We start from the raw sequence: 24,593 nt of genomic DNA, 5'->3' as shown, positions 1-24,593 counted from the left end.
AGAAGAGTGTATGCTGAGAAATAATAGTGCATACATTGAATTCTGATTCAATCAAAAGGAGAAGCTGGTGGGAGAGTGTGGGGGGGCATGTGTGAGAGAACAAGCCTTCAGCCGCCATCGTGGGAAGGACATGGGTAAATTTCTCAATCTGAAAAGGAGAAAAAAAAAGCAGCAGCAGCAGCACCATGAGCATGGCTATTCGGAAGTAAATACCAAAGAGAATCAGCTACAATCACAGAAAAGGTTGCCTCCGAGAAGGGGGAATCAGGAAAGAGGTGTGGGTTTTCATCAGAAGCCTTGTAGTACTATTCGATTATTCAAACTGTCAATTTATGATGTTGATTAAAAGCATACATGAAATGTAGGCCGGAAGCAGTGGCTCACGTCTGTAATCCCAGCACTTTGGGAGGCTGAGGCAGGTGGATCATTGAGGTCAGGAGTTCGAGGCCAGCCTGGCCAACATGGTGAAACCCTGTCTCTACTAAAAATACAAAAATTGGCTGGGTGTGGTGGCACACCTGTAATCCCAGCTACTCAGGAGGCTGAGGGAGGAGAATCGCTCAAATCTGGGAGGTAGACGTTGCAGTGAGCCAAGATTGCGCCACTGCACTCCAACCTCAGCAACAGAGCAAGACTCCGTCTCAAACGACAAAAAACACATGAATGTAAGTAACTAAAAAACAAAACCAAAAATTCTCAAGCTGCTCCTTGCTCCCAGCTCTCTGTCAGGCCCATGCAACCCCAGGGTAGGGCCCCGAGGCCTGTCCTGTCTTCCTGGATTCTGCACCTCCTCCCCAGCCCCTCTCGGCCCTCCTGTGCTCCCTCCATGCCCCTCTCTGGGCTGCTCCAGGTCTATCTGTGGATCTGTCCTAGTCCTCATCCCTCCTGCCTTGGCCTGCCTCCCACCTTGCCTGCCCCTTTCTGCACTTTATTCCCTTTTGGGTTCTGCCCATGGCAATCAGAGGGGAAGGGGTGCCTGTCCGTGGGGGAGGAGGCCAGCCCTGTCCACAGGGCCTGTGGCGCCTGCAATAGCTGTCAGCTGGCCCCTTTAACCACACCCCTAACTGGCCCCACACCAGCCGCCCATGGTGGTAGGACACAGAGAAGTTGCTCCTGCTTGCCGGGAAGGTGAATTGGGGCTAGCAGGCTGCGCTCCATCATCTCCATGACACCTCGCCTAATTACACCGCGTGCTATTCATCTGGATGTCAGCGCTGCTGCATGGCTTTGCCCTTAATTAATAATTTGGTAAAACTCCACTCAGGGCCTGGCCAGGGAAGTTCAGCGGGGACTGCTAAGGCTGGGCTGCTGCCGGGGTTAGGGGGCCAGGCTGGTGAGCACCTCCCCTGCCAGCAAGTGTGGGCTCCCCCAAGCATTCCCAGGTAGCACCCCTCCAACCTGAGTTCCTGTTTGAAAGACCAGAGCTTGGGGGGAGACAGGGATGGGTGAGGGGTGTCTGCAGCTTGGGCACTGCCCCTGGAGGAGAGGGTGACAGGCCTCAGGGCACCCGTCAGATACCCCTTCCTGCCCCAAACACCATGGCCTATTCTAAAAGCATTGGTCACAATCCATCCCACTGATAAGAGGCTCAGAGAGGTGAAGTGGTTTACCCAAGCACACACAGCACACAAGTACAGAGGCCTTGGTCTGGAACCCAGGGCCCTGGTTGCCTTTGCACAGCCACTTTCACCAGGACAAGGAGCCCCAGGCCAGGCCCTTCAGGGACTCTTCCGTAGAGGAGGCAGGACACAGGCCCTGGGGTCGGCATGTACCAGCCACCGGGGTGTGAGGGGCGAGGCCGGCTCTCCTGGAGCTCATGCTGCCCTTGGCCCTGGAGGACGGGGCCCCCATGAGAGGTGCGTGGCTCAGGTCAGATGCCGTACAAGGGGCCAAGGCCTAGCTCAGATCCAGATTCAAATAGTCCAGTGCCTGTGGCCAGAGCAGGGGTGGGGTTTGGGACAGCTAGGACCACCAGAGGGGCCCCTCCCTGGGGCCTGACCTTGGCCAGATCCTAAAGGACCACTCCAGCCCTGGTGTGTCTTCTGATCCTGAGTGCCACAGGAGAGGGGAGACAGGACCAGCTGGGGTCTCAGAGGCTCCAAAGGCCAGGCCCACCCGCTTCTTGGAGTCTCTCCCTCCCAGCCTCCAGGCAGGGTGGGGGCCTGGGAAGGGGACACAGAGGCCCACAAGTGAGCAGGAAAATCTATTTGGATCCGACTTGAATTATTAAGTGGTTCAAGAATATTCTTAGCTCTGGGCAGGCTGTGGTCTGTAGAGACGGACTTTACCATGGCCCTATTTTTAAAGTTCTGTGGGTTGGAGTCGAGATGCCACTGCACTTAGGGCCCCCCTGCACGCCCCTCTGCCTGCTGCCAGGGAGTAGGGTGGGGACGGGGCAGGGGGGCACATGCCAACCCTGCAGACCCCCACCCTGCAGGGGAAGGGCGTGTGACGCAGGGATGGGAAGTTGGGGTTCCCCCACGTACCAGGTGCCCAGGCCCACCCCTGCCCAGCCCGTGGCCCGTGAACCTGCTCCCCCAATTCTAGCCCCCCTTGACCCGCACACCCTGTTTCCCCTGCACTCTACTCCCCCAAACCCACCCCCCTCCCCCAGAGCACCCTTGGAGAAAGGGGCTGGGCCAGCTCAGGGCTGCCACTGCACATCCCCAGGGTGGGCCGGCATCTCAGCAAGCTGCTTTTGACTGAAGAAAAAAAATCAAGCTTTTGAAGAATTCAAGTTAGTTTTATTCAAAGGTCTTACTGAGAATCCTAGACCCAGGCCCCAGCCCGGGAGCAGCCTTAGCGAGGTCCTGTCTGACTGCCCGGCTCAGTGTCTCGGCCCACTGCTTGGATACAGGGGCCGGGGCTCAGGACCTGCACAGTCACATCCATCTAGCTGGCTCTGAAGTTACATTACAGCAAAATCACACCAAGGCTTGGGCGTAAGAGCACTTCTGGTTACAGATTACAGAAGCATAATCGCTAACCTTGGCCAACATTTTCTCATGTGCAGGAAAAGCCAAGGACCAGGGTACTTCAACTTTTAAGGAATACAGTGACTCAGGCAAGAGACGCGGGCTGTGTGTTCTTTCCTGTTTTGTTTTCAAAGCGTCCCTCTGGAGAGCTGCAGTGTCACAGAGTGAGGGCCCATAGAAATGTGCACACACTTAGGTTTGCTGCTGACACGCCCTGCCTCTCCTCATGCGGTTCATGTGGCCATCAGCTGGGGCTGAGGACCCCTGGCGCACACCTGCACCCCAAATGGACTACAGGTGCCGCTTTCATTTCAACTCTCACCCCTTTAGGGTTCGGAGCCCCACACCCACTTAACCCCAAGCCCAGTGGCAAAGCTTCCTGAGAGGCCCGGAACCGCCAGCCGTGAGTTGTACACCACCTCCACTGTCCTCCTGAAATCCTGCTCCCCCAAAGACATGCCTTACTGAGGGCTTGGTGAGGTGCTGGTCAGGAACTGCCCGGTCTTTGGGGAGGGGGTGCTGGCTGGCTGCATGGGGAGAGCCTGGGAAAGGCATGCAGGCAGATGTGGTTGGAGCTCTCTCTGAATCTTGGGCTTAGGTGAGTCCTCAGGAGGTGCCCTGCACTCCCGGTCCCCTTTCCCAGCCACATCACTGCTCAGCATCTGCAGAGTCAAGGAGGACTCCCCCAAAACCATGCACAGCCAAACGGCCCAAGTTAAAAGAAGATGCCAGTGACTAAAAGCAGGAGTGAAGGCAGGGACATTCTCAGAGGCCTCACACACATCAAGAAAATCCTGTGAACAACAGTATGCCAACAGATGCGATAACATGGACGAAACGGAAAAACTCCTGGAAACACACAAGCTAGCAACTGACTCAAGGATGGACAATCCGAACAATCTATAACAAATACATAGATTGAATCAGAATCAAAATCCTCCCAAAGACCCAAGACCAGATAGGCTCACTGGCAAATTCTACCAAAGGTTCTGGCAAGAATTAACACCAATCTCTCTCTTCCCAAAAAAACGGAGGAAAGAACACTTCCTAACCCAATCTATGAGGCTAATATTATCCTGATATCAAAACCAGAGGAAGATATCATAAGAAAACATCAGACCAATATTCCTTATAAATGCAGATGTAAAAATCTGCACCAAAATACAAGCAAATCACATTCAGCAGCAGAGTAAATGGATTATACACCACGACCGAGTTGGATGTATTCCAGAAATGGAAACTGGCTCAACATATGAAAATCAATCAATGTAACACCTCACATTAACGGAAGAACACAGGATCTTTTCAACAGAGGCCAGAAAAGCATTTGACAAAATCCAGTACCCTTTAAGGATGAAAACACTTAACAAATTAGGACTAGAAGGGAACGTCTTCAGCTGGATAAAGAGCATCCTTGAAAATCCAACAGCTCACATCACATCTAGTGGTGAAAGACTGAAAACGTTCCCTTAAGATCAGGAACAAGACAAGGATATGTGCTGTCACCACTGTGTTCAACAAAGTGCTAGAGGTTCCAGCCAGAGCAATTGGCAAGAAAAAAAATAAAAGGCATTCAGATTGGAAAGGAGGAAGTAGAAATAGGCCAGGTGCGGTGGCTCACGCCTGTAATCTCAGCATTTTGGAAGGCCGAGGTGGGAGGAAAGCTTGAGCCCAGGAGTTGGAGACCAGCCTGGGTAACATGGTGAGACCCTGTCTTTACAAAAAAATCTTTAAAAATTAGGCCGGACACAGTGGCTCACGCCTGTAATCTCAGCACTTTGAGAGGCTGAGGCGGGTGGGTCACGAGGTCAGGAGATCGAGACCATCTTGGCTAACACAGTGAAACCCCGTCTCTACTGAAAAAAGAAAATACAAAAAATTAGCCAGGCATGGTGGCGGGCGCCTGTAGTCCCAGCTACTCGGGAGGCTGAGGCAGGAGAATGGCATGAACCTGGGAGGTGGAGCTTGCAGTAAGCCGAGATCACGCCACCGCACACCAGCCTGGGCGACACAGCGAGACTCCGTCTCAAAAAAAAAAAAAAAAAAAAAATTAGCCAGGCATGGTGTGCATGCTTGTAGTCCCAGCTACTCTGGAGGGTGAGCCAGGAGGACTGCTTGAGCCCAAGAGGTCGAGGCTGCAGTGAGCCATGATCACGCCCATGCACTCCAGTCTTGGCAACAGAGGGAGACCCTGTCTCAACAACAAAGCAAAATGGTCTGGGACAACTGGCTACTCACAGGTATGACATGGGACCTGCTCCCTTACACCATACACAAATTTAAGTCAAAATGGATCAAAGACTTAAAGGTAAGCACTAAAACTATACATTTCTTAGGAGGAAATGTAGGTGTAAATCTTCATGGCCTTGAATTAGTCAATGGCTTCTTAAACATAACATCAAAAGCATAAGCAACAAAATGGACTTCATCAAATTTAAAAACTTTCATGCATCAAAGGACACTATCAAGAAAATAATGACAACCCACAGGAGAAAATATTTGTAAACTACAGAAGTGGTCAATATCTAGGATTCAGAACATACAAAGAACTTCTGCAACTCAACAAGATGACGACCCAAATTTAAAAATGGGCAAAGGATTTGAATAGATGCTTTGTTCTGCAAACTTACCTCCAGGCTCTGGCCTGCTCCTCCTTGCAAGGGGAGGGGAAAATGGGAGGACCCCCTGACCTGGTCCTGGCCAGGCCCTCAGCTGGGGAGGCCCACCTGACACCCCTGGTCCTTGAGGAACCAACAGTTTTAAGCAGAGCCTGACATCCAGCCCCAGAGGAGCCCAGAGCCTCCAGCCCCAGAGGAGCCCAAACCCACAGAGGTGGGTCATTGGGGTTGAAGCTACTGCTCTTTGTGCAAAGCCTACCACGTGCCAGGCAGTTGTGGGCATTTCTGCTGAGTCTCCCGGGCCCCTGGGAAGCCCTCCTGTTGGAGTGAAGCCCCAGGGCACAGGGGGCGTGGTCCTGTGTGGCTTCAGAGGAAGGGGGCAGCCAGGCCTCCCTTCGAGGACCTGAGTTCTGATGGCTTGGGATGGCATGAGGAGCTGCCAGCCCAGGTAGGAGCCTGGTAGACGAGACCTCCCTGACCTGGCTTCATCCTCTCATCATTGGGGTTGGCACAGCATGGCGGACTGACTGACTTGGGGCCTCACCTCTCCAAACCAGCAGACTTCCCTCACCAAGGACTCACCATGTGCCAAGGCTCCCTGCTGAGCCCTTACACACTTCACCTGGTGGAATATCCCCCACCACATGGGCAGGTATCGACCCCTGTGGGACACGTTTTGAGCTTTGTTCAAGCCGGCCTGGAAGAGACAGTGGGATCTCAGCCAGCTCTGCCCAGCTTCCACACTGTGCTTCTCATGCCTCTAATTCCCTGCCACCTGTGGTCCTGGAGCTCTGGATAGGGAAAGCTCTAGAAGTCAGGAGGACATTCTGTGGGGATGCCAGTGAGTGTGGAGAGGGGAGAGGCATTGGTTTGGGGAAGGGGGTGCTGAGCCTCCCAAGGGTCCTACTGGTTGGGGCACACACATGGCATTCTGGACACCAGGCCCTGGGTGTGTCTGGGGTGGTGGAGCCCTTTGACTCAGGAAGTAGGTGGAATGAGGCACCAGCTGGGTGCCACGTTTCCCTTTCCTGCGAGTGCCCTTGGGGAGGTGGAATGGGAGCCAGCAGAAACCTGGGTACTGCTGGGCCACCTGCAGTCAGCAGCTCCCCTGCCTGGACCCCCACAGCGCTCCCGTGACTCCGTCTCCCATAACTCTGTCTGGGGCAAGGCCCCCCCATCGCCAGCATCGGCTCTGTCCACTCCTTGCCTGAGGAGCCCCGTTTTTCCAAGGACCATGCAATGGTCTCACCTATGCCTCAGTGGGCCTGGGGACCAGCATGAGGGGTCCCCAGAGCGGTGCCTAAGAACTGGACTCACGGGCAACGACGCAGGACCTCTGCCTCCCTGTCCCCCAACCCGGATGGCGTGCCCCAGGACAACGGCTGTGCTTGGTTGGTGTTGGGAGAACCCAGCCTGGCCTGCTTGTGCCGGTGACATTCAGAGGTTTCAGGGGGACACCTCTGGAGGCTGTCCACGGCCCTGCTCTTCCTCCCATCCAGACAGGACTCCATGGGGGTGCTGGCAGGCAGATCCTTGCCAAAGATGCTAGGTGGGCAGACGCCCTCCCCTCCAACCACTGATGCCTCGTTCCTGGGCCCAGCCAGGTGCTGGACTCCACCACCCCATGCCTCATTTATCAGGAGTGTACTGAGTGTCCACCGCTGGGCAAGAGACCTACGCGCATCCCCACCTTTAACCCCCAAAGCTTCTGAAGCAGGTGTTCATGTTCCCGGTGAGGAAACAGGTTCCAGGTGGACACGGCTGCGGCTCTCAGCTCATCAGGTGCTGCCCTGGACTCTCCCAAGGGGACCTTCAGCGCCCACCAGACAGGCACATTTAGACCGGTCTGCACCCCATGCGTGGCTGTCCCCGAGGCTCACATGGCTCCGCAGCTGACACACCTCCCAACTTGAGCTAGAGGCAGACAGGGTCCACACAACCTCAAAGCCGGCCTCACCCGCTGTCAACTCCACCCCTCTCCCACCCCAAGGACTCTCTGGGGACGCTCTCCCCACACTGGCCTGAGTTCCAAGGCCCTTCCTGTCTGCTGCCTCTCCCTTCCCAAGGCAGGTGGAAAGGGAGGGCCGTGAGCCGTCCCCATCCACTAGCTTCTGCCCCTTTCGGTGGGAAGGGCAGAGATCCCTCTGCCACGGTGAGGGGAGCCTCGGTCCACCGGTGGGGTCCTCAATGAACGCTAGATCCCCGACAGGCCCAAGTGCCCAGGACTGAGTGAGGCCAGTCCGGGGCCACTGACACCCTGAGGCATGGAGGGTCTGAGGGGCCGCACTGGGGCTCCCTCTCGCCCCACACTGCTCATCTGGTTCCGGCCAGCATTGCTGATGGACGGCAGCCAGAACAGTCCACCTAGTTCCTGCTCTCTCCTGTGCCCCCAGTGACTTCAGGCACAAAGTGCCCGCAGAGCCCCTCAGCATCCGCACCCCCCAGCCCCACTTGTCCTGGAGTGGGTCTACTTCTTATAGAAATTTCTAGAATAGAGTCTGCTCCATCAAGGAAGGGCAGCTACACAGCCTGGGCCTCTTTTCTGGAGCCTCTGGCCCTGCAGCCCAGCCCTCCAAAGCAGCTTTCGAGTGAGCGCAGGCTGGTGGGGCTGGCACTCCCCGGCCCTGAGTGCTGCTGCCTGTGTACCTGTCCCCTCAGGCCCAGGCTCGCCCTGCTCCTCAGGAACACCAGGACAGCACCGTCTGGAGGAGCATGGAGGCGCGCCAGAGACCCGGCCTCCCTGGATTCTTGTCCCAAGCTGTCAAATCATGATCACCGGCCCCTTCTTGTAGAGGTCAGGTGAATGGCAAGAAAGGATTCTAGGGACTTTTTCATGCTCTGTGGCAGCTTCCAGCATCCTCAGGGAGCCTGGGGTCTGGAGGCCAACCGGCATGTCAAGGGCTGGGGGGTGCTTGGGAGGTGCCCAGGGGCTGGGACCGGGCTGCAGGTGAGCCGTCCCCTTTGCCCCCACTCCCCAGCTGGCACCTCTAGCCCACACCAAGAGGAGAGGAAGTGGCCAGACAGGGGCCTAGGGCTGCTTTCCCACAGTGGAGACAGTTTTGAGGCTGTGCCTCTGGGGCAAGGCGGGCAGGGAGAGAGGACAGTGATCAACTTTCAGAGCCTGTGGGGATGGTGCCATCCCCGATCCTAGCCCCCGCCGGGCACAGAGCCTGGCACCCAACCCCTCAGGCACCAGTGCCGCCCTGTCTGGCCTCCTGCCCCACAGCCCAGACTGCCCCTGTGTGCTGCCCCCATCCTCGGTCCCCTCCAGGCTGAGATGAGGCTCTCTGCTCCCTCTTCCCGAGGCAGGCTGGAGGATGGCCAGGACTGGGGTCAGGGGTCATGGCAGGCAGTAGGCAGGTGCTAAAGCCCAGCTACCCCAGCTAGGACCCCTCCCATGTCAGGGCAGAGGTGGTTCAGTATGGCTGGGGCTGGGGACCTGCTTTAAAAATGAACCCTGACTTTGCAAGTAAACCTTCGGGTAAAGAGATCAATGGAAACAAACAAACAAACAAACAAGTAAAATAAAAAATGAACCCTGAGAAGAAAAAAAAAGGGCAAGCAAGTCCCATCTATTGAAAGGGGCGGGCAAAGCACAGGCTGCAGGGGTGGTGCAGGCTGCAGCTCCGAGTCCCCGTCTCGTGCACTCTCAGGATCTGGCACTTGCCCCCATAGAGATCTGTCCTCTGAGGCGCCGTGACCACAGCTGACCAGCCGATGACGGGGCGAAGAGGGGCCGTGGTCACCTCCGCCCCACCTGGCGCTGGGCTGTGCTGCAGCGTCCCCCTGGGGTGGTGCGGTCAGCCTGTCTTTGGGGACTGGGTGCTCTACCTGCGGCTGAGGTAAGGTTTCCCTAAGTCCCTAGACCACCCCCAGGGGTGGTCAGTGTCCTGAGGCCAGAACGGGGTGGCCAGTGTCCTTCTTGTCTTCATGGTGCCCAGTTCCATCCTACTGCCGGTCCTTGCCCGCCTGCTCCTGGGAGCCTGGCCTCGGGGCTGTCCTGGGGCCTGGGCTGTGGTCCTGTGGGGGCTGGCCCTCACCTGAGGACTCTCCAGAGTCTCCTCTGGGGCATGCCACTGGCCTCTGCGCCTTCGGGCTCCTGGTGATGACATTGAGAAAGGGACAGCATCAGATGCTAGCACCCACCTGACACCCCCTCACACCCCAGATGGGGTCTGGGAACTGCGGCTGGCCTGGACACTCAGGGCTTGCTACAGCCCAGGGCAGAGGGCCGGGCAGGGCATGCTGCTCAGACACGCAACCTGCATTCAAGCTGGCCGGTCCCCAACTCTGGGAGAGCTTGGGGGGTCCCTGCCACCTGCTCCCTCAGTTCTCAAAGCAGCCTAGGGAGGCCTGGGAACAGCCCCTGGCTTAGAGGGAAAATGAGCACGAAGGAACTGCAGCCCTTCAGAAACTAATCATGGGCGAGGGCCCGGCGAATCCCAGGCCTGGGGCCTCCTGTGGTCTTTGCCCAGGGAGTGGGGGTGTCCTCTCAGCCTGGAGGCTCAGATGCAGGGCCTGGAATCCAAACTGCCCACACCAAGAGGAGAGGAAGTGGCCAGACTGAATTCTGCTTTACTCCTTATCAACGCTCAGTGTCCCAGCCTCCTCATCTGTAAAGTGGGGTCACAGCTTCCTCATCTGTAAAGTGGGGTCACAGTACCTGTCTCACATCAAGGTTGCTAGCAGGATCAAATAATCTGCAACGGTTTTAAGACAAAGCCTTGCACTGTTAGCTGTGACTGTGCCAGGCACACGGTCACTCTAACTCACAAGAACCAGCGGGACAAGAATTACGGAACCTATCACGACGATGAGGAAGCTGAGGCTTGAAGAGTGCAAACGCCACAGCTGGCTATGCAGGGCTGGGTCATGTCTGACTCCGAGGCCACGCCTTTTCTGCAGAGCCCACGTCCTGGTACCTCACAGGCTAAGTGGACTGAGGAAGGCTGGGGATAGCCCTATTGGGAGGCAGGGCTTGGACCAGACGGGGCCATGGTCCCAGGGCTTTGCGTGGAGGCAGTGGTGTTTCTGGAGAGTTCCCATGAGAATAGGAGTCCACCCCACTCTACTCTCCTCCCTTTTTGAAGACCTCTCCTGTGTCCCCTGCCTTCCTTGGCCCTGCACTGTCTGTCCTGAGCCACAATATTGCAACAGGGAGAGGCTGAGCCACCAGAAACAGCCCATGCAGGTGTCTGCGAGATGCCCCTTTAGTGCCCCAGCCTCCTGGGGTGCTCACCTCGGTGTGGGTGGCCCGGGGAGTCCCAGCGACTTGCGGATGTGCTCTCGGGAGCAGATGTCAGCCTGGAGGAGACAGACGTGCTGCCAGGTGCTGAGCTGGTCTCTAGACCAGTTTCCCACCAGGAGCTGCTGCTGGCAATGCCTCCATCCCCCACAGAAGCCCACTCAGGACACACAGGTCACAGCCAGCTCTTCAGGCTCAGGAGCCGCAGCCCTGTCGGCGAGTGTGTGACAGGCATGCCTGGAACTTTGGGGTCAAAGCCCTGCAATGGCAGCTCTCAAACCGAGCTGGGCAGTCCCTGAAGGGCCTGAGTAGCTGGTGAGTGGACAGGCTGAGCGAGGGGGTCCTGGGTCTCCTCCCCACCAGTGGCAGTTGGAGCTGCTCAGCCTTCACTGGTCTCCAGTCTGTGCTTCCCTGTAGGCTGTGTGCAAGCCGAGGCTGCCCTGCTAACCCTTGCTTCTCTGGGGGCTCTGAGCCCAGCTGGTCTGTCCTCTCCCCTGACTAGATGAGCAGTAACCCCTGTCCCATCTCCAGAATCACCAGGATAAAAGAGGGCGGTGGGCCACAGGCTGGGATGGGGGCAGACCCTAGCAGGGAGGGACACTGAACAGGGCTTAGGTCTGAGTGGGAACCCCCAGGGGCATGGGGGGGCTGGCCCTGGGAAGTCCCCCTGATCCCAGCTCAGATGGGCTTAGATTAGCTTCAGGGCTGCACGACTCATGGAAAGCAACGGCTAATCCCCCAGCCTGCTCCTGCTTCCATTCATGGGGGAAGTGGGGCAGTGGTAGGCAGGGCCAGCACCTCTCACCTTCCCCTGGAGCGGCCCAGCCTGGCCTGTCAGGAGAGCCTGGACCTGGCAACCAGGAGCGCAGCAGTGCCTGTGACCATGGGGCCACTAAGACGGCCCGGCGCAGAGCCAGGGAGAGAGCAGACCAACACTAACCCCATCTGTGCTCTCCCAGGACCTTCTGGAACAGAGTCAGGAGGGGAACCTGTTGAGAGGTGAGTGAGCTCAGGAAGAAAATGGACCCAGAGACAGAGCCAGCCCTGCAGGACACGACCGTCGGCTCACGCCAGCGTAAGAAGCTGCGGGCTCCCGGTGCAGGGCGGCTGCATATCCCATCTGGTTGTGGCTTTCCTTCCTCTGGAGGGTGGGCCCAGGATTTGGCAGGCTCTTCGCCGGTGCTAGGCACAGATCCTTGCTCTATTTCTAGATGCTCAAGGTACTCACAGGCCAGGCGTCCCCTCCCTTGCAAGGACGGGCCACTGTCCTACTCTGGGGCGCACTGAGGTGGAAAAAGGTCTAGGAGCTCCGGGAACTGTGCTGTCTGCAGCAGCACGACCTAAAGTTCCTGGGGCTGAAGGTCTGGGGGACAGTTTCTTGGGTTCTCTCTCGGAAGACCACATGGCTGAGTTGGAATGGAGGAAGAAAGGCCTCTTTCCTGGGGGCTGGGGACACAGATCACAGGCTTGAGAGTCCACACACCTGTGCCCTGAGCAAAGCCCTGCAAGGCTGCGGAGCCCGCTGTCAGATGCCACCACTGGGCACAGCTGCCCAGGGCGAGGGCCGTTGTGGTATGCGGGCTGCTGCTGCCCCCTGGAGGCCAAACTGCACACCAGCAGCCGGAAGGCCCCAGCCCCATGGTGGTGGCCTGGGGGTTTTCCACTGGTGCTGCGGCTGCCCCAGCGCAGGCTGCAGGGCAAGCGGTGGGGGTAAGATGGGGAAGCAGCAGACTCCAGGGAGGCTCCAGGGCTGGGCTGCTGGAAGCAGCACGGCTTGTGCAGATCTGCATCCCCACCTCCACCCCACAGCCTCCACGGCACGCACAGCGGCCACCTAAAAAGGCCAATCTGCGGGCGCCCCGCTGCCAACTCACAGCCATCCATGTCCCTGTGGGTGACGTCTGAAACCCTGGCGCACCCCAAGACGCTCACGGGTTCCCACCCACTCTGTACTTCACTGCCCTGGCTCCAGCCACATCTTCCTGCTGAGTTTCTTTTTGTTTTTTAAAGTTTTTTTGAGATAAGATCTTGCTCTGTCACCCAGGCTGGAGTGCAGTGGCCCAATCAGGGCACACTGCAGCCTCGACCTCCTGGACTCAGGTGATCCTCCCGCCTCAGCCTCCTGAGTAGCAGAGACCACAGGTGCGCACCACCACACTTGGCTAATTAGTTTTTACGTATTTTTTGTAGAGACGGGGTCTCACTATGTTGCCGAGGGTGCCCTCAAACTCCTGGGCTGAAGTGATCCTCCCACCTCTGTCTCCCAAAGTGTTGGGGTTACAGGCGTGAGCCACCCCTCCAGGCCCCCCATTTCTTGAGCACATCAAACTCCTTCCTGCCCAGGGCTGTCCTTCCCCTTCCTCCAGCGGGTCTCTTCCTAAGACTGACTTTTCTTGAACCCTCACTCTGTGGGCTTCTCTGGGACGGCATCCACCCATGTCTTGTGGTCCCCTGGTCCTATCGAGGCTGGCTGTGGGCATCTCGTGCCAGCTGTCTCTCTCCTGGCCCACAGGCTGAGTCCCTTCTCAGCTGAGCTGACGGCTTCAGCAGAGTTCTCACCCTTCCTAGGGGACCGAACGCCAGTTTCGGTGCTGGGTTCTGAGGCGGGCATACCCAAGTCCCCAGACCAGCGTCTCTGGGGCCTGCACAGCTTTCCTGCAGGAGCCTCCTGGCTCAAGTTCAGCTGCTCCCTCTGGGACCCGAGGGGCTGGCTGGGAACTGGCAGGACACCTCACCACCTGAGCTAACATCACTGATTCTCCAAGCTGGCATGTATCTGGGTGCAGGAGGCTCAGAGAGGCTGAGAGGCTGAGAGGCTGAGTGCATGGGGCAGAGGGCCTGGGGATGAATTCTTGGGAGCCGTGCACCCCCCAGTCTACTGTCCTGACTGCAGGGCCCAGCGCAGGCCAAGCAAGCTCTCCAGCAAGAGGTCTGTGACCTGTCCTTGGCTCAGGAACCCGTCCTCATGTCACTGCACTCTGACCCCAGCTGAGCTGCTGGGGAGCCCTGAACAGCAGGTGGCAGGAAGCAGAGGAGCCTATGCTGCCTCCCCGCATCCCCAGCACACCCACCTGGCGCACAGGCTCTGGGATCCGGAACCTGCAGCAGCAGCAAGTCAGGCGCACAGCTGCCTCCAGGCTCATCTTGTGGCCCACGGAGACGTAGAGGGGCCGGGTGCTGCGGTCGTGGCTCCTCAGGGCCTGTGACAAGGAAGGCGAGGGCTGTCCTGTGGGCTGGGCCACTGGGACCAGGGTCAGGACAGCCTCAGCGGCTGGAGCTCTGACAAAATGTCCTGGGGGCAAGAGGGAAGCTGAAGGGGCAGTGCTCTCTGGGGCCAGGGCCTGCCCACCCTCAGGGTGCCTTCCTGCTGCTTGTCCCTGGGGCAGGGTAGGCTTCCTCAGCAGAGCTGGAGGGAACAAACACATACATCACACCCTGGGCTCAGTCAGAGGCAGGAGGACGGATGGACGGGCAGGCAGGGGGTTGATGTAGGCAAGTGTGAGTGCACGCGTGTCTGTATGCACCTGTGTCTGCCTGCAAAGGATCCCCTACCCCAGGGCTTTGGAGGGGCTCAGGGTCCTGGCCACTCACCATTCCCAGGACAGTCCCAGAGTCTCCCAGCAGAGGGAACGAGTCTCCTCGAGTCTGCAGGAGTCGGATCTGGAAAATGGGGGAAAAATGGGGAAAAAACCCCTCTCTTCTTGGTGAAGGGCTGAAGGCAAGTCTCTTTATTTTTTGAGACGGAGTCTCGCACTGTTGCCCAGGCTGGAGTACAGTGGTGCGATCTCGGCTCACTGCAACCTCTGCCTCCCGGGTTCAAGCGATTCTCCCTCCTCAGCCTCCCGAGTAGCTGGGACTACAGGCATGTGCCACCACGCCCGTCTAATTTTTTGTATTTTTAGTAGAGATGGGGTTTCACCATGTTAGCCAGGATGGTCTCGATCTCCTGATCGCGTGATCCACCCACCTCGGCCTCCCAAAGTGCTGGGATTACAGGCGTGAGCCACCGCGACCGGCCCAGGTCTCTTTATTTTTAAAACCCAGTCACTGGGCCAGGAAAGGGAAGGGGACTGATCTTGGAGGTGAGCCACAGCCCAGGCAAAGCCACACCACCTGAGACGACACTGAGCATGCAGGCAGTGATGTGGTCTTGCCCCTGAGCTGAGGGTGCTGCTCACAAGACCCTGTCCAAAACTGACGATGGGACTTAGAACAAGGGCAGCAATCTGCCCAGGGCCGCTGTGCCAGGCTGGCAGCCACACAGGTGCCACCACTGCCCAGTGACCGGTGCTGAGCCCGCTTCCTTCCTGTGGCTTCTCTCCTGCTTTGGGCACATCTGACTCAGCTCAACAGGCCGGCATTTCTGGCGGCGGTGGACTGGCTCATTGAGTGGGTCTATCTAAGGTCCCCATCAACTCAACAGATTTTTATTAAGCAACTGCTCCATGCAGGCACCTGAGAGCTGGGAGGAATGAGACGCAGTCTCTGCTCTCAGAATCTGCCATCCAGTGAAACAGCTGGGGGTGTCACCGGCTCCCTCCACTGAGAGTGTCTCACTCCCAGTGCCAACATGGGGTCCCAGAGGAGGAAGGTGCAGGGGAAGGTGAGGTAGGAAGACTGTGGGTGGCAGCTCCGGGCAGGCCTTGGTGGGCGGGGGGGGGGGGGCATGGGGGCTGTGGTACCTGAGCATGCAGGGGGGGAGACAGGGGCGGGGGCAAGGCGGGGTGGGGAAAGCACCAAGTGCGCCCGGGACAGCCTGGAAGCCCGTCCTGTCCCCAGTAACTGGAGGACTTAGCCCTACTTGGTGTGTCACGGTGGCTCAGAGGCAAGGGGGACCAGAGAGGCAGGCACACCCAGGAGGCAGGAGAGGAGCTTGGAGCGCCCTCGGCTGAGACAGGCAAGGCAACGCCCAGAGGAAAGCAGGTCTTCCTTATTCCAGGTCACAAGCCAGGGATGAGGAGGGCAGCGTCAGCAGGCAAGGGCTGGTCCAGAAGCGTCCTCATGCCCAGGGCCACCACAGCCCCGCCACTGAGCTGCCGGGCATGGCCTGCAGCAGGCCCCTCCTCACCTTCTCCTTGTGCAGGGCGTTGTTCTCCAGCCCGTCCACCTGCAGAAGTTTCTTGGCCACCCCAACGCAAGGCAAGTCTGTAAGGACGCCAAGGTGGCAGGCCACCCCAAAGCCTGCCAGGGAGAAAGGAGGGTGGGGTTGGGGAGGTGGGGCTGGGGCCTGGCGCAGGGATTCAGGACAAGCCAGAGTCTCACCAAAAATTTCCCTAAGCGAGCAGAGGTCTGTGGACGGGCAGAGGGCTAGGGAAACCAGATCTCAGCCCCAAGCAGCCCTGGGCCAAGGCCCCCTGTACCCGATTTCCTGGGTGCGAGGCCGGGGAGGAAGCCTCCTTCTGACACGGTCAGTGCCAGGGTCAGCAACTCGCTGGCATGCTGGGATACTGCAGCCCAGCTCTCCGGTCATTTCCTGCACCTCCCAGCCTCCTCTTCCCTCGACGGTGGCCTGCCAGCACTGGCACGAGCATGTGGGTCGGCACAGGACAACCCTTTGGCTCTGCACCCATGTGCAAAGGCAACAGCCAGGGCCCAATCACACTTGCTGGCCAGGAAGGTCCAATGTCACCCCTCCTGGGCCCTCTCTGGGTGCTGCTGCGCCGCCCTCAGCTCTGTATGTGAGGGTAGAAGAGCCCATCTCCCATGGCCGGGCACAGTGGCTCACACCTGTAATCCCAGCACTTTGGGAGGCTGAGGCAGTCACGAGGTCAGGAGATTGAGACGATTCTGGCTAACACGTGAAACCCTGTCTCTCCTAAAAATACAAAAAAAATTAGCCAGGCGTGGTGGCAGGCACCTGTAGTCCCAGCTACTCGAGAGGCTGATGCAGGAGAATGGCATGAACCCAGGAGGCAGAGCTTGCAGTGAGCTGAGATCATGCCACTGCACTCCAGCCTGGGCGACAGAGTAAGACTCTGTCTCCAAAAAAAAAAAAAAAAAAAAAGAGCCCATCTCCCTCAGCCACGCTCCCTAGGCCAAGGTTCCCGGCATTGGCATTGGCGGGGGCCTGGGTACACCTGTCTAGTTGTGGACAAGGGCCTGACGGGCCATGCAGGGTGGGCGGCTGGCAGGGAAGGCCACTCTGAGCCCTGGCCCTGGGACATCTTTTGGTTATCAGGTCAGAACTGGATAGTGGCACCTGGAGATGAGCCAGCACAGGGCACTGTAGAGAAGGCAGGGGCGGGCAGGAAAGAGGTGAGGGGTGAAGCGAAGGTAGACAGTCCTTTACCGGCGGTGGGGGGGCAGGGAGGGGCCGAGCGCACTGCGAGTCCTCGTTGCACCCAGAAAGGAGCCGTTGGAGGGGGCTGGTGGCAGAGGCCGAGGGCCCAGCATTTTGTGGGGGGGACGACAGAGGTGCCCTCTACCCCATCTCTTCCCCACAGTGCCCTCCCTGGACCTCTGAGAGGAGGATTACCTCGGTGGTGGAGCACCCCGTTTCCATCCACAAGAAGGACCTATGGAGCCACGGGGAGAGTCACAGTCAGCTGAGCTGCGCCTCGGCCCTCAGGACAGGGCCATCCCTGAGGCAAGAAGGGGGCACTGTCTCTGGGGTCCAGCTTTTTAGAATCCTCATTCCTCTCTTCCAGGAAGCTCACGAGTCTCTCCCTGCCACTGCGGTGGCGGCGACCTGCAGCCGCCTTCCCTCCCCCAGGGGAAAGGAGGGACCTTTCTCTTGTCCTAGGGATGAGACACCTGCCTGGGGCATGAGGCCCGGCTCCTTCTCCCGCAGCTGCTGCACCAGCTCCAGCAAGAAGGGCACCTCTCGGAAGGCCAGGAAGCCCGACACGTAGGGGGCTGTGAGGCTGACCATGCGGCTCTTCTCGTACACCACCTGCCACCAGGCACGCAGCTCAGTGGGCAGCATAGCCCTCGGCCACCTGCCCCGTCCCCACTCCCTCCATGCCCTGCCCCCCCCATCCTTCCCTCTCCCTTACGTCACCCTCATGGCTCCCCTTCCCTGCCTCACCTACGAGACAATGGGTTTGGAAAAAGGAACCAGAAGATGTACCCTGCAAATTGGTGGTGGGCAGGTACCCCCGGGACCTGGTCCATAGGAGCAGATGCCCCAGGACCTGGTCCATAGCAGCAGCGCCTCACTCCAGGACCTGGTCTGTAGCTGCAGCACCGCCCCCCGCCCCACTGGGACCTGGTCCATAGCAGCAGCCCCCTGGGACCCGGTCCATATGAGAACCCCCCACCCCGGACCTGGTCCACTGGAGGAGCACCTCCCACCCCAGGACCTGGTCCTTTTGAGGAGCGCCAACTCCCAGACCTGATGTGTAGTAGGAGCCCTGGGACCTGGTCCGTAGGAGGATTCCCTGGTCCATATGAAAAGCCCCCTGGAACTTGGTCCATATGAGAAATCCCATCCCAAGACCTGGTCCATAAGAGGAGCCCCTCCATCCCCGGACCTGGTCTTAGGAGGAGCCCCTGGGACCCAGTCCATAGGAAGATTCCCCGGGATCTGGTCTGTAGGACTCCCTGGAATCTAGTCCATAGGACGAGCCCCTGGGGCCTGGTCTGTAGAAGGATTCCCTGGAATCTAGTCCATAGGACGAGCCTCTGGGACCCGGTCCATAGGAGGATTCCCTGGGATCTGGTCCATACGAGGAGCTCCCTAGGACCTGGTCTGTAGGAGGATTCCCTGGGATCAGGTCCGTAGGAGCCCTCTGGGACCTAGTCTCCATCAGAAGCAAGGCTAAGGTTGCTGGCTGCATCACCTCTGCCTGCCCCTTGCTTTCCTGGTGTCTCCTCCTTTGTGTATTGAAGCTGATGCCCCACCCCACCCCTCCATGGGTTGTTGGAGGCTTTAAAAAGACACAGCGTTGGCCAGGCGCAGTGGCTCACGCCTGTAATCCCAAAAACGCCTGTCTTTGGGAGGCTGAGGCGGACAGATCACCTGAGGTTGGGAGTTCGAGACCAGCCTGACCAACATGGAGAAACCCCGTGTTTACTAAAAACACAAAATTAGCCGGGCATGGTGGCACATGCCTGTAATCCCAGCTACTCGGGAGGCTGAGGCAGGAGAATTGCTTGAACCCAGGAGGCAGAGGCTGCAGTTTAGAGCACAACATGGCAGGCCTGAGTCTCCTAACCTTGTGTTTTCCTTAGTCACACTGGCCTTAATGGGGAGACGTTTCTCACTATGTCCACATTCTGCAGACCTGTCTACCTTCCTGCAGTTTTGTTACTGAATACCCCAAATCTCTTGGTGACAGCTTTCAAATCACAACTTATACTCCTCACTTGTGGCTGGATCAATAATTAAACACACCAAAGAAAACGGAGTGCTCTGTATTAGCACAGAGGGTTGGGGCTTGTTCTCCCAACATCTTTATCAGTGACTCAATGGGGAAACTGATCAAATCTGCCCATGACCCAAAGTGGGGAGGGTCCATTCTGATAACAGAATTTGGGTTCACAGAGAAGCCAGCAGGCTGGATCACTGACATCCCCACAGAGTAAAGTCACTTTGCACAGTGACACGTGCAATTCAAGTGTGGCCTGAGTTCCCACAGGAGGGGGGTGGCTGCTTACATCTGAATCTCTCCCATAATGTTATAATTCAGGTGACATTATAGGATGACTATGATTTGTAATCAGTATGATAATGACACTGCGGCTGTGGAAGAGAGTGTCATTCTCAGGACAGGCCTGCTGATGTCTTCTGAGCTGTCACAGTCACTGGGATGTATGGTACACACGCACACAAAGAGCACATGTGCGCGAGAGAGAATATTCCAGAGCAGCAACAGCTGAACGTAAGTAGAAGGAATACAGGTGTCCAACATATCCTTTTCTAATTTGGGGGGATATATGTACATTTTCAAATTAAAAATCTGGGAAAAGAAAAATCACTGTATGATCAGTGTGGGGAGCAGGTCTGGATGACCAGCAATCTCAACATAAGCCAGTGGCCTGGTACCCCTCAAAAGCTACCAGGGTTTCCAGCTACACCGACTGAAATGGCATGGATGAGAGTTAGGTCTAGGGACTTGGATAGACCACACCCGAGTTCCTGCATTTGATTCTGAGTGCAGACGGAAAGATGGACCCTGTGAACGGAGGGCATGACCAGAGGGCCACTGGCCAGTGAAGAAGCTGGATGTCACCGCAGCCTCTTGGGACCGTGTGGTCAAGGAGCAGGCAGCTGTTTCCAGCAGCAGACAGGCTGACAAGCAGAAGGCAGGGAAGATCCGTTCTGTTTCACTATCTGAGGGCAGAACTGATCGATGGGAGTCACAGACAAGTAGGAGTCAGCTCCCTGCGGAGCAGCACACACCAGCCATCGCTCAGCGTCCGGCATGGAACGGGCTCCGCTGGGAGGCCTGTGGAGCAGCACACACTAGCCATGGCTCAGCGTCCGGCATGGAACGGGCTCCGCTGGGAGGCCTGTGGAGCAGCACACACTAGCCATGGCTCAGCGTCTGGCACGGAACGGGCTCCACCATCGTTTGTCAGGGATGCTAAGGACCGTGTTCTTCACGGTGGGAAGAGCAGGCCAGTGGTTCTCCAACCCAGCTCTGCTTTAGAATCACAGGGAAGCTTATTTTAAAAAGCAGATTCTTAGGCCACACTCTGGGAGAGTTTTTCCCCCAGTAAGTGGTGTAGGGCCTGGAATCTGTTTTTGTTTGTTTGTTTTTGACGGAGTCTTGCTGTTGCTCAGGCTGGAGTGCACTGGCGCGATCTCGGCTCACTGCAAGCTCCGCCTCCTGGGTTCACGCCATTCTCCTGCCTCAGCCTCCTGAGTAGCTGGGACTACAGGTGCCCGCCACCACGCCCAGCTGATTTTTTTGTATTTTTAGTAGACACGGGGTTTCACCGTGTTAGGCAGGATGGTCTCGATCTCCTGACCTCGTGATCCACCCACCTCGGCCTCCCAAAGTGCTGGGATTACAGGCATGAGCCACTGCGCCCGGCCTGTTTTTTTTTTTTTCTAACAGGTTTACTGAGATACAATTGACATACCATAAAGTTCACTTGTTTAAAACATATAATGCAATGGTTTTGGTATTTACAGAGTTCTGCAATATCACTATAATCTAACTTTAGAACATTTTCCTTAGCCCCTAAATAAACCTCATACTCATCAGCAGTCACTTCCCATCCATCCCACCCCAACTCCAAGGCCCAAGGATCCACTTTCTGTCTTTGTGGATGTGCCTATGGAATCTGTTTCTCAACACACTTCTGGGTGATTCTGCTTCTGCAGGTCCACGGTAGGGCATTCAGGAACCAGTGGACCAGACTGTTCCAAGATCCTTTTCTAGTCTAAGCTTTCATAGCCAGAACAATGAATACCGACGAAGTAGCAGGTGCTTTGCTTGGTGCTGGGCTTGTAAAAGAAATATGGTACAGCCCTACCCTTGAGAACCTACAGTCAGCGGGAAAAATGGAATCATAAACGACTAACTGTAATACAATGTGAGAAGTGCTATAACAGCACGTGCATTAAAAAGAGGCCCAGGATGCAGATGAGAAGGTGATTAATTTGCAGCCAGGGAAAGTTGGAGGGGGAAGGGAACACTGTGTTAACTGCTTTCCATGCATTTCATGTATTGCTCATCACAATCTGTGAGCTAGATATTAATACCACTATCATCCTCAAGTCAGAAAAAAGGAGACAGAGGCCTAGAGGGCAAAGTGGGGAGTGGCAGAGTTGGGTGTGAGCATGAGCAGTCAGGACCCTAAGACTGTGCACCCACTCCCAATGCTAGCCTACAAAATGGCCAGGGGACGTCTTAGGGTAGGGACTGCCGAATATCCCAATTTTAGCACACAGTAGGCACTCAGTACATTTTTGCTCGATTTGGACTGAAAAGGGCCTCCCAAGTAAAGCACAAAGCCATGGAAGCAGGAAGACATTTGTCATCTTCGGGAGTCGGCAGAGGAGCAATGCGAGTGACGCCAAGAGGCTTCCGGAGCTGTTGACTCTCATGTGAATCACGAGCCCACTGTCCATTCACACACGTACGTATTTCAGGAAGCTTCCAGCGTCTTCTGCATGCTACCCATGGTGGGCAAAGCAACATGGTTTCTACCATCACGGAGTTTATATTCCAGTAGGGAAGACGGGCCAGTTCCATTCCAGCGAGACAAGAGGAAGCAGAGGGTTGCTATGGTCTAAACGTTGGTGTCCTCCCCAAATTCCTATGTTGAAATTATAACCCACAGGTGATGGTATTACGAGGTGGGGCCTCTAGGGAGGTGAGTAGATCACCATGTGAGAACATGGTTAAGAAGCTGGCCCTGTGCAACCTGGAAGAGCGCCGTCACCACAACCTGATTGCGCTGGCACCCTGGTCTCGAGCCTCCAGCCTCCAGAACTGTGAGAAATAAATTCCTTCTGTGGGTAAGCCACCCAGTCTAAGGTATTCTATTACAGCAGCCCAAACGGACTAAGACACGGTGCTGAGGGACAACTCCTGGGCTTGTGGGACAAGAGGGAGCTTAGTGGAGGAAGTCATGTCTAAACTGGGCCCAAACAGATGAATAGGAGTTAGCCAGATGGAAACCCTTCCAGGAGAGGAAACATTACTGCAAAGGTCAGGCCACCAAATACAGCGTGGCACACGTGTGAAGGATTCAAAGTGGGCTGTAGGAGGTGGGAAGAACTGAGAATGGTGGTGAGGGCTGAGCCTCCAGCGTCATATTAAATTACGCAGGGGACAGGTCATAAGGGGCCTTGAAGCCATGCCAACGAGAGTGAACTTTATTCACCATGAGGTCACGAGAAGGGCACTTCAATGTTCTAAGAGGACTTGTGGGCTGGGTGTGGTGGTTCGCACCTGTAATCTCAGCACTTGGGGAGGCCAAGGTGGGAGGATCCCTTGAGCCCAGGAGCTGGAGACCACCCTGGGCAACATAGTGAGACCTTGTCTCTACAAAAAATAAAAAAATAAGCCGGGTGTGGTGGCTCACACCTGTGGTCCTAGCTACTCAGGCTAAGGTTGGAGGATCACTTGGGTCCAGGAGGTTGAGATCCGATCTTGGCAGTGAGCCAAGATTATGCCACTGCACTTCAGCCTGGGCACAGAGTGGGGGAAGGGGAAAGGAAGGAAAGAGAGAGACAGAGAGAGGAAGGAAGGAAGGGAGGGAGGGAAGGAGGGAGGAGACTTGTTGCTTTTGAGGAAAATACTTGCTTTTTAGGAAAATCGGTCTGCTGGCAGTATGTAAAAGAAACTACTGAGGAGGAACATTTGGGCCAGGGCACCCATGAAAATGCTGCTCAGGAACCCACAGGAGTGACGGTGGCACAGCCAGGGAAGGAGCAGTGGGGAAACAGACAAGGGGACAGATTCCAGCAACATTTAAGAGGCAGAATAAAAGGGAGCTAGTGTGTGACTGGACGAGAGAGGAAAGGAGGGGTCTAGGAGGACACAGATCTCCAGCTTGAGCAACAGGGGGTGTGATGGACAGGTCACTGAGCTGAGGATCCCAAGATAACAATCAGACTTGAAGATGAAGCTCATGAGCTGATTCTTAACAGTCACAGAATTCCCTTAATTTTTTCCTTTTTTTTCCCTTCCAAGACTCCCCAGGCTTTTTTTTTTTTTTTTTTGAGATGGAGTTTCGCTTTTGTTGCCTAGGCTGGAGTGCAACGGCGTGATGTTGGCTCACCACAACCTCCGCCTCCTGGGTTCAAGCGATTCTCCCGCCTCAGTCTCCCGAGTAGCTGGGATTACAGGCATGCACCACCACGCCTGGCTAATTTTGTATTTTTAGTAGAGACGGGGTTTCTCCATGTTGAGGCTGGTCTCAGACTCCTGACCTCAGGTGATCCGCCCGCCTCAGCCTCCCAAAGTGCTGGGATTACAGGCGTGAGCCACTGCGCCCGGCCAACTCCCCAGACTATTAATGACATCCTACAAAACAAGAAGCCAGGATCTAGGCTTGCACTGTTCCCTGTCCCGGAGATCGCACGCCCGAGCCCATCGAGAGGCCCGCCTCGAGCTCGGCGTCCTCCCAGGTTACCTCCAGCTCAGGGAAGCTGAGCACCACCAGGGAGGCACAAGCGCGGACACTGTCCCCTTTCACGAAGGACACGTCAACGCCCCCGACCCTCTGCAGACCCGAGAAGGCGGGGTCTCGCTGCCACGCCTCGGTGTCCCGGTCTACGACGTGGGCCTTCAGCCGAGCTTGCTCCCTAGGAGGACAGAAGTGTCAAACTTGGTCAGGGTCACACCCCAGACTCTGCCTCCTCCACCCGCGCGGCTGCAGCGAACAGAGCGCCTCTGCCGGGTCTTCTCCCGCTTCAGGGGAAAGCAAGGGACGTACCGGTGACGCCACAGTCCCTAGGAGCCCAAGCGGCGGAGACCCGGGCAAGCGCAGGCCAAACGAACTGGCCGGAAGCGAGAACCGCGCCCACCCCGCGGACTACAACTCCTGAGATCCCTCCGCTCCCGCGCCGGAAGCTGGGCCGTGCTTCGAAGGCTCGGGCGGTGGCGGCTCCGATTCCACAGCCTGAAGACTACGAGCTCGGAAGGTGCGCGAAGGGCCGCCCGGCCTCATCCCCCGCCTCGTGCGCGTCGCCTGACAGCATTACCGTTTCCACAGTGACAGCGTTTCCTCCGGCGGCCCTCCCGACGCCTCCAGGGCCATGGCTTTGTCTCGGGCACCCCGCCCGCATGTCACTTCCGGAAGTGACTCGCGCAGGCGCCATCCGCCCTCGTTGCCATGGAGATGCTTGCGCTT

General features: G+C 57.1%; 1 protein-coding gene across 6 annotated transcripts; it reads right to left on the bottom strand.

The window, feature by feature from the left end:
* Positions 1-79: 79 nt before the first annotated feature.
* Positions 80-24,593, bottom strand: LOC116463798 (endonuclease V). Of its 6 annotated transcripts, none has more exons than XM_058434848.1 (10): positions 24,445-24,593; positions 23,874-24,045; positions 17,596-17,730; positions 17,314-17,353; positions 15,907-16,019; positions 14,430-14,498; positions 13,910-14,038; positions 10,833-10,897; positions 9,634-9,692; positions 80-148 (listed from the first exon to the last, which is right to left on the bottom strand). In XM_058434848.1, the coding sequence occupies exons 1-10, from the start codon at positions 24,498-24,500 to the stop codon at positions 144-146; spliced, it is 843 nt and encodes a 280-aa protein (XP_058290831.1). In that variant the 5' UTR covers positions 24,501-24,593; the 3' UTR covers positions 80-143. The 6 variants fall into 6 exon arrangements, with proteins under 6 accessions (XP_058290831.1, XP_058290830.1, XP_058290833.1 ...); XM_058434847.1 differs by lacking the exon at positions 80-148 and adding an exon at positions 8,868-9,299; XM_058434850.1 differs by lacking the exon at positions 80-148 and adding an exon at positions 8,868-9,299 and having other exon boundaries at positions 24,177-24,514.

Source organism: Hylobates moloch, unplaced genomic scaffold, assembly GCF_009828535.3.
Source record: "Hylobates moloch isolate HMO894 unplaced genomic scaffold, HMol_V3 SCAFFOLD_65, whole genome shotgun sequence".
In the NCBI taxonomy this organism is placed as follows: Eukaryota; Metazoa; Chordata; class Mammalia; order Primates; family Hylobatidae; genus Hylobates; species Hylobates moloch.
Note: the sequence above shows the minus strand (reverse complement) of the source record. Positions and strands in the feature narration are given on the sequence as shown.

Coding starts and splice junctions, on each gene's coding strand:
- LOC116463798 (XM_058434847.1), bottom strand. CDS start 24,500: ATGGCCCTGGAGGCGTCGGGAGGGCCGCCGGAGGAAACGCTGTCACTG. Junction 14,499..15,906: donor ACGCCCTGCACAAGGAGAAG/GTGAGGAGGGGC, acceptor CCCATTTTCCAG/ATCCGACTCCTGCAGACTCG. Junction 9,300..9,633: donor AGACTCTGGAGAGTCCTCAG/GTGAGGGCCAGC, acceptor TCGGCTGGTCAG/CTGTGGTCACGGCGCCTCAG.